This window comes from Girardinichthys multiradiatus, chromosome 20, assembly GCF_021462225.1.
Source record: "Girardinichthys multiradiatus isolate DD_20200921_A chromosome 20, DD_fGirMul_XY1, whole genome shotgun sequence".
In the NCBI taxonomy this organism is placed as follows: domain Eukaryota; kingdom Metazoa; phylum Chordata; class Actinopteri; order Cyprinodontiformes; family Goodeidae; genus Girardinichthys; species Girardinichthys multiradiatus.
In genome coordinates this window covers 35,097,475-35,109,446 of record NC_061812.1, presented here as the reverse complement: position 1 = coordinate 35,109,446, position 11,972 = coordinate 35,097,475, and the positions used below count along the sequence as shown (strand labels likewise).

Sequence of the window (11,972 nt, the reverse complement as noted above, 5' to 3'; positions counted from 1 at the left end):
TGGGTCGCGAAGCTTCGAACGTCACCGCGCACATGCGTCATCAACACCAGCCTCGATACTTGCTATACAAAAACAAAAACCTTCCTGGGCTACCGGACACGCTTTTAAGCCTCGACACAGCAGGACAGATAAGAAGTAGCGGGTCATAGAAACTCTTGTTTTTATTTTTATCTTTGGTAACCGCAGGTTAAAGCAAAAAGTGGGCTACGTTACTCAGAGACGTTATTCAGAGTATTCTAGCTCTGTTTTTAGCTTAACATTTGTACGTAGACCTTGAATGCATGACGAAAATACCTTAATTGGCTGAAGTCGGCGCCAGAAGAGCTATAATTCTAAACAAATCTGACTTACCTCATCGTTTTCTGTGATCTACGGTTGCAGTCCGCATTTATAGGTTGTAATGTTTTAGCTAGTTAGTTCAAAAACACATTCATTTCAAGCTGTGAAATCAGTAGAAGTTTACCAAGCAAACGTTGTTGCTCTCTGTCCACCGTGGCTTTTCCTTGTTTCGATGGCATTTACCTCCCAAAGCAAGAAAATCAGTTCTTGCATCATGTTTTGGATGATCTGGAAACATACCAACAGAAAAGAAACCATAAAAAGTAAGAAGTAGCATAGCTGGCTATGTAGTTTTTCCTTTACTTCCTTTGCAACATGTTGTTTAGAAGCGCAGACATTTAGTCATTAGTCATATGTGTACATAGTATCACATCAGATTCTGGAAAGAAGCCCAGACGGTTGTACGCATCCTGACCACCCGAGATTGTGACCCCCAGGGGGCGCTGTTGAATTTAAATATATAAGGTCACGTATTTTTAAAGCTTTTATCAGAAAATATGACCATATAACTTAAGAAAGGTATTTCAACTACAACAAAACTTTATAATGTAACCATCTTTATTGTATATTACTATTGTCACGTTTTTGTATGTTTCAGAACCGCTTCATAACAGTGTCCTTTGGAGTAACAATATCTCCAGCCAGAGAATTATGTATAACATCTGAGCAATGTATTGACATGAGTGGGGAGAAATTATATATAAAAAAAATAATACATGTGTTCCTCAAGGCTTAGTTTTTGGCTCACATAATTTTTAGTTTTTATGTGAATGATTTGATATGCCTGTGTCCTGGTACAAGTTTCTGATGATAATATAACTTTACTTGCAGCTTGTAAGGACTATGAGTTTAATTCAAGGGTGCCTAGACAGGAATTATTAAAATCTAAAGATTAATGGGCAACTTAAGCCTCTGACATAATATATCTTGGTCTCCCTTAAAATTTGATCAGCAAGTCTGGAGCTTATTTTCAAAAGCTTACCCTCAGATTAAACAGGGACTGTCTACGATTTCTTGCTGCAAATAGTTTAATGCATTCAGTGTTTTTTTGTTTCCTAATTTGAATTGCTGTGTATCGTCCTTGTCACAAACCGTTCCTACAACAATAAAGCCACTAAGAATAAAATGTAATAAGCTGATTAGGATCCCGGACAAGAAACCATTAGATCAAATCACTCTCATGGTCCTAAGAAACTGAATGTAAACAACTTTTAACATTGTATAAAGTTCTCAAACTTAGTCCATAATTGCTGAAGTGTGTAGTATTTAATACGTAACACTCGTTTCTATACAAACTAAACTAAAACACTTCATTAATAATAATAAAGGATAAACGGAACCTTTTGTTCCAGGGCTTAGGGTCAGGGTTTGCAGGTGAGGTTAGGTTTCATTTGCTCACTTTATCTCCGCCTCCTGATGAATCCTACATCTTACACGTCTTTTACCTGAAAACTGGTTGGTTTCTGATTTGTTTTCCTGTTCCCGACTCAATCGGAAGGCAGAAGTTCCTCGTCTACATATTATATTACACCTAGAAAATGTTAGCATTTAGAGATGTATGAGCCAGTATTCACTGATTTTTTGCTATTCATTTGAATTATTTGTAAAACACACAATTCACATATTGAGATGTACAGGTCCTTCTCAAAATATTAGCATATTGTGATGAAGTTCATTATTTTCCATAATGTCATGATGAAAATTTAACATTCATATATTTTAGATTCATTGCACACTAACTGAAATATTTCAGGTCTTTTATTGTCTTAATACGGATGATTTTGGCATACAGCTCATGAAAACCCAAAATTCCTATCTCACAAAATTAGCATATCATTAAAAGGGTCTCTAAACGAGCTATGAACCTAATCATCTGAATCAACGAGTTAACTCTAAACACCTGAAAAAGATTCCTGAGGCCTTTAAAACTCCCAGCCTGGTTCATCACTCAAAACCCCAATCATGGGTAAGACTGCCGACCTGACTGCTGTCCAGAAGGCCACTATTGACACCCTCAAGCAAGAGGGTAAGACACAGAAAGACATTTCTGTACGAATAGGCTGTTCCCAGAGTGCTGTATCAAGGCACCTCAGTGGGAAGTCTGTGGGAAGGAAAAAGTGTGGCAGAAAACGCTGCACAACGAGAAGAGGTGACCGGACCCTGAGGAAGATTGTGGAGAAGGGCCGATTCCAGACCTTGGGGGACCTGCGGAAGCAGTGGACTGAGTCTGGAGTAGAAACATCCAGAGCCACCATGCACAGGCGTGTGCAGGAAATGGGCTACAGGTGCCGCATTCCCCAGGTCAAGCCACTTTTGAACCAGAAACAGCGGCAGAAGCGCCTGACCTGGGCTACAGAGAAGCAGCACTGGACTGTTGTTCAGTGGTCCAAAGTACTTTTTTTGGATGAAAGCAAATTCTGCATGTCATTCGGAAATCAATGTGCCAGAGTCTGGAGGAAGACTGGGGTGAAGGAAATGCCAAAATGCCAGAAGTCCAGTGTCAAGTACCCACAGTCAGTGATGGTCTGGGGTGCCGTGTCAGCTGCTGGTGTTGGTCCACTGTGTTTTATCAAGGGCAGGGTCAATGCAGCTAGCTATCAGGAGATTTTGGAGCACTTCATGCTTCCATCTGCTGAAAAGCTTTATGGAGATGAAGATTTCATTTTTCAGCACGACCTGGCACCTGCTCACAGTGCCAAAACCACTGGTAAATGGTTTACTGACCATGGTATCACTGTGCTCAATTGGCCTGCCAACTCTCCTGACCTGAACCCCATAGAGAATCTGTGGGATATTGTAAAGAGAACGTTGAGAGACTCAAGACCCAACACTCTGGATGAGCTAAAGGCCGCTATTGAAGCATCCTGGGCCTCCATAAGACCTCAGCAGTGCCACAGGCTGATTGCCTCCATGCCACGCCGCATTGAAGCAGTCATTTCTGCAAAAGGATTCCCGACCAAGTATTGAGTGCATAACTGTACATGATTATTTGAAGGTTGACGTTTTTAGTATTAAAAACACTTTTTTTTTATTGGTCAGATGAAATATGCTAATTTTGTGAGATAGGAATTTTGGGTTTTCATGAGCTGTATGCCAAAATCATCCGTATTAAGACAATAAAAGACCTGAAATATTTCAGTTAGTGTGCAATGAATCTAAAATATATGAATGTTAAATTTTCATCATGACATTATGGAAAATAATGAACTTTATCACAATATGCTAATATTTTGAGAAGGACCTGTATTTAGTTGGTTGTTGATGGCCTTTTTATGTGTGTAAGACATACCTTCCTATAACAAGACTTTTAAAGTCCATGCTAATGTTACTTAATGCCCTTTGTGTGTCGCTGTGCAGCGTGCTCCTGTTCCCCCCCTTAGCCAGCAGACTGCGGTACCTGATTCACAGGACGGTAGAAGACATGCCAGAGCTCACTACCTTCTCTGTAGGGGAGAGCTGGTGCCGTAGGGTGGTGGTCTGCCCTTCTGAGCTCAGGTACACATATGTCTTTTTTATATATGCCTCTGTGATTATTAGTGAAGGTAAAGCTGGTTCATATAATAGAGAAACATTATACAGCTAATTAGTGTTATTTTATAGCTTTTCAATGTTTTGATAATTAATTGAGGCTAGTTGTTCGAGAAATTAGAGTAACCTAACTGAAGAGATTTGTTTTCCTGTAGGGCTGAGTCAGAAGACGACAGTGATGTAGAGAGCAACAGCTGCCTCTCTGAAGAGCCCCCTGGCAGCAGGGCGGTGAAGGAACCAGACGTCAAGACGAAACCTTCAACCCTGTCACAAAGTCGAGCACCTAAAAGGCCGGACCAGCCCCTCTACATGCCACGAGCCGCTCGTAAGAGACTGTCTCTGCAAAACTCACAAGGCCCCCCTGCAAACAAGGGTTTAAAAAGTCCTGCTCAGTGTAGCAGAACCTCTGCTAGCACTCCTTCAGAGTCTTGTCCCTGTCCTGAAGCCGCAGAAGAAACGGCTGACTCCGCCTCCTCTGCACAGGAACCCTGTGCCGCTGACAGTATAACTGGTGTGGCTGGGAGCCATTCAGAACTTTGTCCCCAGGGAGAGACTCAAACGTTGGCGGTGGGACTGCATGGAAGCGAAACCATCGTCTGGGACCAGACTGAGTTTTCCTTTGCAGAGATGAAGTTGGAGGACGCTAGGGGAGAAGACTTCAACGATGTTCGGACCGAAGACACAAGCACAGACTCAGATGATGTAACTGAACAAGTAGGTCATAGTGGATGTTTACACTTTTGTCTTTGTTCCTTTTTTAGATTTTTTTTCCGACAAGTTTTTTACACCTTTGGCAGATGTATATTTAAAACATTTTTACATTCAACCAATAAGTTTGTTGCTATTATGAGACAGGCATCTCTCAGTAGATAATAAAACAATGTAAATGGAGCATACATTTTAAGGAAAATGTATATTTACATAAAAAAAGCATTTAAAAACAATCTTTATGCCTGTAATAATAATCAATGGAAAGATCTTTTTTGGAATTACAGCAAACATAGCCTTATTGTAATTACTGACCATCTTGTTGCGTCTCTCCACTGGTATTTTAACGATTTATCTCTGGTGATGAGCTCCAAGTCTTTGAGGTTGAAGGCCCTCCTTGCCATCGCCCTAATCTTTAGCTCTTCACAGATTCTCTATCAGATCCCAGTCGGGACTACAGAATGCTAGTATTACTTTCAGTCAGAAGATACATGCTGGTCAAATTAAAAGGTTATGTTTAAACCTAAATCTTGCAGGAAAATGAAAAACGTTGTCCTAACTGTGAGCTCCCTGATGCTCCTGGTTTATAGATGAGGTGCGTTCTGCTGTTCTTTCAGATTAAGCTGCATCTTAAAGAGACAGACGTCTCTGTTGAGCTTGTCCACAATGACTACTCCATCTACGAGAACGTCTTTCTTAACTCGGATGACTTCAGCCATGTCATTGAGATTTATGACTTCCCAGCTGTTTTGAAGACTGAGGACCTTTTTGATGCCTTCACAAAATATAGGTGAGAACAGGAAGTTTTGAGCTGCATATCACTACGTATATAAGTACTTTCTGAGCAGAGGGCTAGAGAATATATTCTTAGTGCTGTTCTTATATCTTCCTTTATTGTGGTTCCTAGAGAGAAATCAGAAGGGGCTAAAATCAAAGCTTTACAAGAAACAGAGCTTAGAGGTCAGCCAAATAATTCTGATCAGTGCGTCTTTAGTTCTAACATCAGGTTTTACATTAATACATATTGTTTAGATGTTTCACATAGCGATCCAAAGTAATGCATGACTGTAATGCCATTTCTTAAACGCTGACCCCCGTATTCATCTTGGTCAAAAGGAAAACAATAGTGGAAAATCTTTCAGGGTTCAGTTCTCGAGTTTCGAGAGGACATATAATCCCTCTTTTTCATAAATTGAGACAATTTTGTAATTTCTAGACAATGCTTTGATCACAAAATGACAAAATAAAAATAAAAACTTGCCATGAGACAACGTGTGTTGTGAACTGGCACCATTTTAAAAAAGACAAGATACACTGTTTTCAACATTTATTAGAAATAAAATCAGAAATGCAAGACAGCCATGTGTATCGCACCAGTTTTACTCATGGAGCACTGTGGACCTGATGGTAGTTTTCCCCTTCTGGCTGAAACCCATCTCACAGTGCTAGCCTCCACCTGTCAGTGAATCACCGTCTTCCTTACTGACCGGCAGCAGGACAATAAAGAGTCTGCATACAGACAGGAGGTGGATCGGTTGGGACACTGGTGCGGTCAGAACCTCCTGGAGCTTAATCTGCTCAGGATAATGGAGATGAAGGTGGACTTCCACAGAATTTCCTCTAAAGTTCACATAATTATAGTCAATGTCGGTCTGCTGTGAGCGTTGGAAACTGAAGTCAAATTCCTTGTTTGTCAAACAAACTTGGCCAATACACCTGATTCTGATTCTGTTTAATTCATCATAGCAACATAAAAAAGCCTGGTAGGAGACACAGTAGACATGTGTCAGAAGCTGCTCTGGACAGATGACACTAAACTGTGAGTGAAGGAAATCAACTCTGCCATTCCCCTAAACCCACCATCCCCACTGTAAAACATGGTGTTGGGAGCATCATACTGTGGAGATGCTCTTCTTTGACAGGAAGGCGGGTCAAAGTTAATCGGTTGATGGATGGTTTACAACTCCCAGCCTTCACCTGCTGGCCATTTTCCCCAGAAGATTTCCCCTGAGGTTTAGCTCTGTGTAGTGATCTCTCTGCATGCTGTCCAGATGCATTCAGTTGTGGCTCACTGTCCTCAGCATGTTGTCTGCATCATGTTCTGCTGAACCACACATTTCTCAAATCGAATGGACTAGAAGAAGACATATGTCACCCATTGTGCAATCGTGTATTACTGAGGTGTCGGGAGCTTTCAGTTAATTGCCAGGTGGAGATCACAGAACAAAAGGATGATCTGAAGGGAGATTGGGTTGGAGGTTCACCTTCCAGCAGGAAAACGACCCAAAACGGTCAACCAGAGCTATAATGGAATGGTTTAGATCAAGATTGTTCCAGTCAAAGTCCTGATGTAAATGATAAATATTAAACCTGACATCACCATTGCAACATTTACCAATATTACGGCAAGATTTTCTAATATAGTGCAGCCCTAAAACATATACCACTGTAATCTGAAGGGAACCTTCACTGTCAGTATTATTTAATCATTTATGTGTTTTTCCCTTTATGTTCCCAAAATGTACAATTTTATTCTTCTTTAAATGAACTTTTTACCATGTAGTCTATATTTCGTCCAAAAATAGAGAGCAAGTTGTTTTCATTTCCTCCCCCTCTTGCCTGATAATAATCTCTCTCTTTCTTTTTCTCCTCCTGTCGTGTCTCAGTGACGGAGGAATGAAGATCAAGTGGGTGGACAACACACATGCTCTGGGTGTTTTCTCCAGCGAGGCAGCAGGTCAGAGCTTTTTCCACTGCACACTAAACGTGATGATCTGTGTTTGAGCTGACTGTGATGAAAGTTAGTGGTTGTCCTAATTACAGCGCTCCATGCCCTCTCCATCTGCCACCCACTGCTGAAGACTCGAGCACTTTCTGAAGGGAGTAAAAAAGCACAGGGCAAGGCTATCAGAAGGGCAGGTAGGAGATTTTGGGCTGCCACGAACACTGTTTTGGTAAAATCTCAATAGTTAAAGGTGTAGATTTCAGCGTTTGTGTCTTCCTTAAAGAATTTATCCAGCCAGTGAAGGAGCGTCCCAGGACGGACTGCGCAGTGGCCAAACGGATGGTGACCAGAGCTTTAGGCATACGGGGACAAGGCAGACTACACAGATACTGAGTCAAAGTCTACAGATAAGTAAGTAGGGGACAATTCAGACCCCGCTTAGAAAAATTTGTAAGTTAAAAGTGTCACTTCCTTGTTTGGCAAAACAGACAAGATAACAGTATAAATGTTAATATCCTTTATGGAAGTATGTACCTCTAATTCAGTTGTGATTATTTTATTTTATTATAATTGCTTATCTTTAGTGTGCCACTATGTGTTTCCATTTGTCAACTTGATGTTGATACAATATATTTTACTGAGGGACAAATAAAGGACCCTTCAATACTAAAATAAATTTGTGTTTCAAAAACACATGGTTCTGGAAAATACAAAACATTTGTCTACAGTCTAAACCAGGATCTGGTCATTTGCAGCCCTGTACAAGTTATGTCTTTCTGGTCATTTTGTTGAATATCTCTTTAGTGATCAACTACAGCAGCAGGGTAGGTTGCTACGGGTTACTGGCTCCACAATGTACCTGACTTTACAACTAAACGGAGGGTTTGTTTTGTCGCTTCGCTATTTAGTAGCAGGCTGAGCAGTCAGCTGATTAACGTACCGCAGTAGAGAAGAGCGTAGCAGGGGTCCAAACCGGCGCATCTCGAAGGAGGAGCTCAGGCTGTCAGTGGGCTGTCTGTGTCAGTTTAGCTAATATCTAAACAGACATTAGCTTATGTTGTCCGGGAGGTTTACTACTTCACTGTTGCAGATAAACAGTGGCGGTTCTAGACCAGAACTACCAGGGGGCCAGGGTGGGTCTAGTGTTTTTTCATGGAGGCACAGAACAAAAGAATGCAACAAAGAAAACAGGGCAACATTTCATCGTTTAATATATAAAGTGAGCCACAGAGCCACTTACGGCTCAGGAGCTGGCAGGTTGCAGACCGCTGATCTAAACACTGCGATCCTGTGTCAATACGGCTAAAGCAATAAGTGCAGCATTAATTTTTCATTCTTTGTTCAAGTAAAACTGTAAACAATGAAATTGGTCCAAGGGATTTAAGGTTTCTGTCCCAGTGCATTATCATAAGAAAGTGATTTAGTATTATGTGTTCAGTACAGGGGCCAGGACCGGTTCTACATATTAAGTATCAATTAAATCAAAATATTAGTATTTTGACGACCCTAATAAAGAGACACGTAGGGATGATAAAACAAGTTGGGTACTTTCAACATGTTTTATTAAAATTTTTAATGCGTTTCCACATTCACTGTAATATATTAAAACAATCAGCAACTGAAACGTATCCTTGTAAAATGAAGGATTGTTACATTTCTACATTCAAAATCATTTACAAATTCATAACGAGACATTTTCACAATGTTACCAAAGTCCCTGATGGATAGAGTTTAATAAGACATTTCAAAAACAGGCAGATGGGAGGTATAGAGCACAAATATGTGTGTATTTGGTGAATTCAAAAAAGCTTCTTGGTTTCTCTTATATTCTAGCTTAAATTTATGACTGAAAATCCATCACAGACATTGACCAACACTACAGGAACTCATTCCAGACAACATTTGGCATCTGTTGCATGCAGCACCTCCAAAAAATATAAATTTTTACTTTATTTCCTTGTCATTTAGCAGTGGATACCATTTGTCACAATTTGTAGCTAGTTAAATCCAATCCTGACAACAGGAGTTGTCTTTTCTGGTGCTTCCTTGCCAGAGGCTTTGGCATGTCACTCTGTAGTGAATTACATTTGTTTTGTGTGTTTAGATCATTTCTGCACTGTCCGAAACATTTGGGACAAATCTGATTTATACAGCCGCTTTTCATCACAGCTGTTTCGGATAAACTTACAGTGCGAGATTATGACAAGTTAAAACACCAGATCTGGCAGCGGGCACCTTGAATCCATGCAAATGAAGTACTACCCTACTAAGGAACATGATGTTGTCTGAGTTTTGGTTTGATGCGCTCTCTACACATTTTAAAGCTTTGGTTTCCAATGCACTCATCGCCACACTTGGTTTAACAAGTTACGTGGCTGTAATCCTTATTGCATCATGAGCACCAGGTCAAAATGACACAAAAACAGCAAGAGACACAAAAACACAGTTTTGTAAAACTGAACAGGGTAAATGCAGTTTGTTTTCCTATTGAGTCATTGTTTATTGCACCAGCTGAACCCTGAGCACAACAACAATCCAGCACTGCTCCAAGGAGGCTACGTGACACAGCTCCCTCTAGTGGTTGTCAAATGCTTTCCTGGTGCCATCCTTGTGAGGCGTCCTGCTCTGGTCTACCTGTGTGAAAGCTGGTTGGTCAGCAATCCGGGAAATGTGTCCTCTACGTCTGAACTTAATGTGCCACCTGTGAAGTCAGACATGAAAATGAAGAAACCCATATGGTGAATTCTTATTAAACACATTTTTGACTTTAAACTTTTTCTCTGTCTTGATTCTACAGCTGGACTGGACAGACCTTTCTCCAAACACTAACCCTGAACAGCGGAGGCTGCAGTTGACCTCGTGGCAGGAGGAAAATGACTTTCTGAGCAAGAAATTGTGAAATCTGTAGCTGTACCTGACCTCTGACCCGTGGTAACTTTTGTTCACCTTTGGCAACATTAGTAAGGAAAAAGCCTCGGCAATTAATTAACAAGGACAAAAATGATATTTCAGATTATTTCAAAGTCTCTTGAATGGCTTTGAGTTAAATTTCGATGTTTGTAGGTTTGACCTGAATTGTTTGGTTGCCTGGTTATGTTCAAGATGTTTTGTTTCCTGTTATTGCCCAGGTGAATGAGGACTGGTTGTTAACAGATGTTCATTTTCAGGATTTAGTTCAAGAAATATTTTATATCTAGCAATTTTATTTTGTTAAAACTGTTCATCAAAAAAAAAAAGATCTAACATTGTTCAGTCACTTTTTAAATAGTTTTTTTTTGTTTAACATATTTACTGAGGTTTTCAATATCTCATACCTTTTCTAATTTAGAGTTTACGGTATTTAAATTGTCAGTTTGAGCCAAGTTTATCCCTTTATGCTCCTAAATGCACTGATCAATACAATTTATTAAATTATATATATATATATATTATATATATATATTAATATATATATATATATATAATATATATATATATAATATATATATATATATATATTATATATATATATTATATATATATATATATAATATATATATATATAATATATATATATATATTATATATATATATATATTATATATATATATATATATTATATATATATATAGTATACTGCACATCAGGCACTATCAGACAAGTGAATACTAAATAAAATATTTACAGACTCATTAATGAATAACAAAGTTTAATTATTTATGTTTGAAAGCAACTGTTATGGGTTTTGTTGTTTCACATAAAAGAAATGTGAAAACAAAGAATGTTGGATTGGAAATCAGTTCTTTGTTTCTGTAGATACAGTTGTGTTAAAAAAAATAGCAGTGTGTTTAAAAATGTGAATAAATCTCAAAATCCTTAGAAGAGTTTTTATTTCCATGCACTGGGAACACTGCGTATGATATTCTCAATCAAACCATGAAGAAATTTTATCAATCTTTGAATCACATTGCAGAAAATGAACATTGAGCTGTTCAACAAAACAGCAGCGTCTGCATTTTTCTTTACAAACTCAAATATTTACTGTACGAACTGAAAAGTCTATAGGATTCATTATTCCTGTGAATCACTGAACTAATATTTAGTTGTATAACCACTGCTTCACACTGTGTTGCATTGAGTCGACCAACATCTGGCACCAATGAACAGGTATTTCGACCCAGGATGAAACTTTGCGTTTACTTTTTCTGCCTCTGAAACAGCTTTTTTGACGTCACCTCATAAGTTTTCACTCGAATTAAGGTCTGGGGATTGGGCTGGCTGCTCCAGAACTTTGACTTTGTCTGGAACCAAGATGCTGCTCCCTTACTGGTGTGTTTGGGGTCATTTTCTTGTTGAAACACCCATTCCAAGAGCATTTCTTCTTTGGCAGAAGGCAACATGACCTCTTCAAGTATTTTGATTTTATGCAAACTGATCCATGATCCCTTGTATGCAGTAAATAGGCCCGACACCATAGTAAGAGAAACGTCCCCATATCATGATGCTTGAGCCACCGTGCTTCACTGTCTTCAGAGTGGCTTCAATCCAATTAAGTGTCTGCACCCCTTGGACCCAAAAAAGGAAAAATTTTACTTTCATCGGTCTAGATAATGTTGCTCTATTTCTCTTTTTTAACAGTGGGACTTTGCAGGGGGGTCCTTGCTGACACAGCTTCACACAGGCATCTTTGAAT

General features: G+C 39.4%; 2 protein-coding genes across 2 annotated transcripts in view; one reads left to right on the top strand and one right to left on the bottom strand.

The window, feature by feature from the left end:
- The first annotated feature begins 427 nt into the window (after positions 1–427).
- Positions 428–10,715, top strand: r3hcc1 (R3H domain and coiled-coil containing 1). The gene is made up of 8 exons (XM_047346544.1): positions 428–602; positions 3,697–3,834; positions 4,023–4,581; positions 5,193–5,365; positions 7,242–7,312; positions 7,399–7,494; positions 7,584–7,711; positions 10,098–10,715. Exons 2-7 carry the CDS (start codon positions 3,761–3,763, stop codon positions 7,691–7,693), a joined length of 1,083 nt encoding a protein of 360 aa, XP_047202500.1. The 5' UTR covers positions 428–602; positions 3,697–3,760; the 3' UTR covers positions 7,694–7,711; positions 10,098–10,715.
- The window catches only part of loxl2a (lysyl oxidase-like 2a), a 32,336-nt gene continuing 29,209 nt past the window's right edge, over positions 8,846–11,972 (bottom strand). The window contains exon 14 of the mRNA XM_047346542.1: positions 8,846–10,001. Within this exon, the coding sequence (XP_047202498.1) occupies positions 9,931–10,001 (71 nt within the window). The 3' untranslated portion in view covers positions 8,846–9,930. The remainder of the gene's footprint in view (positions 10,002–11,972) is intronic.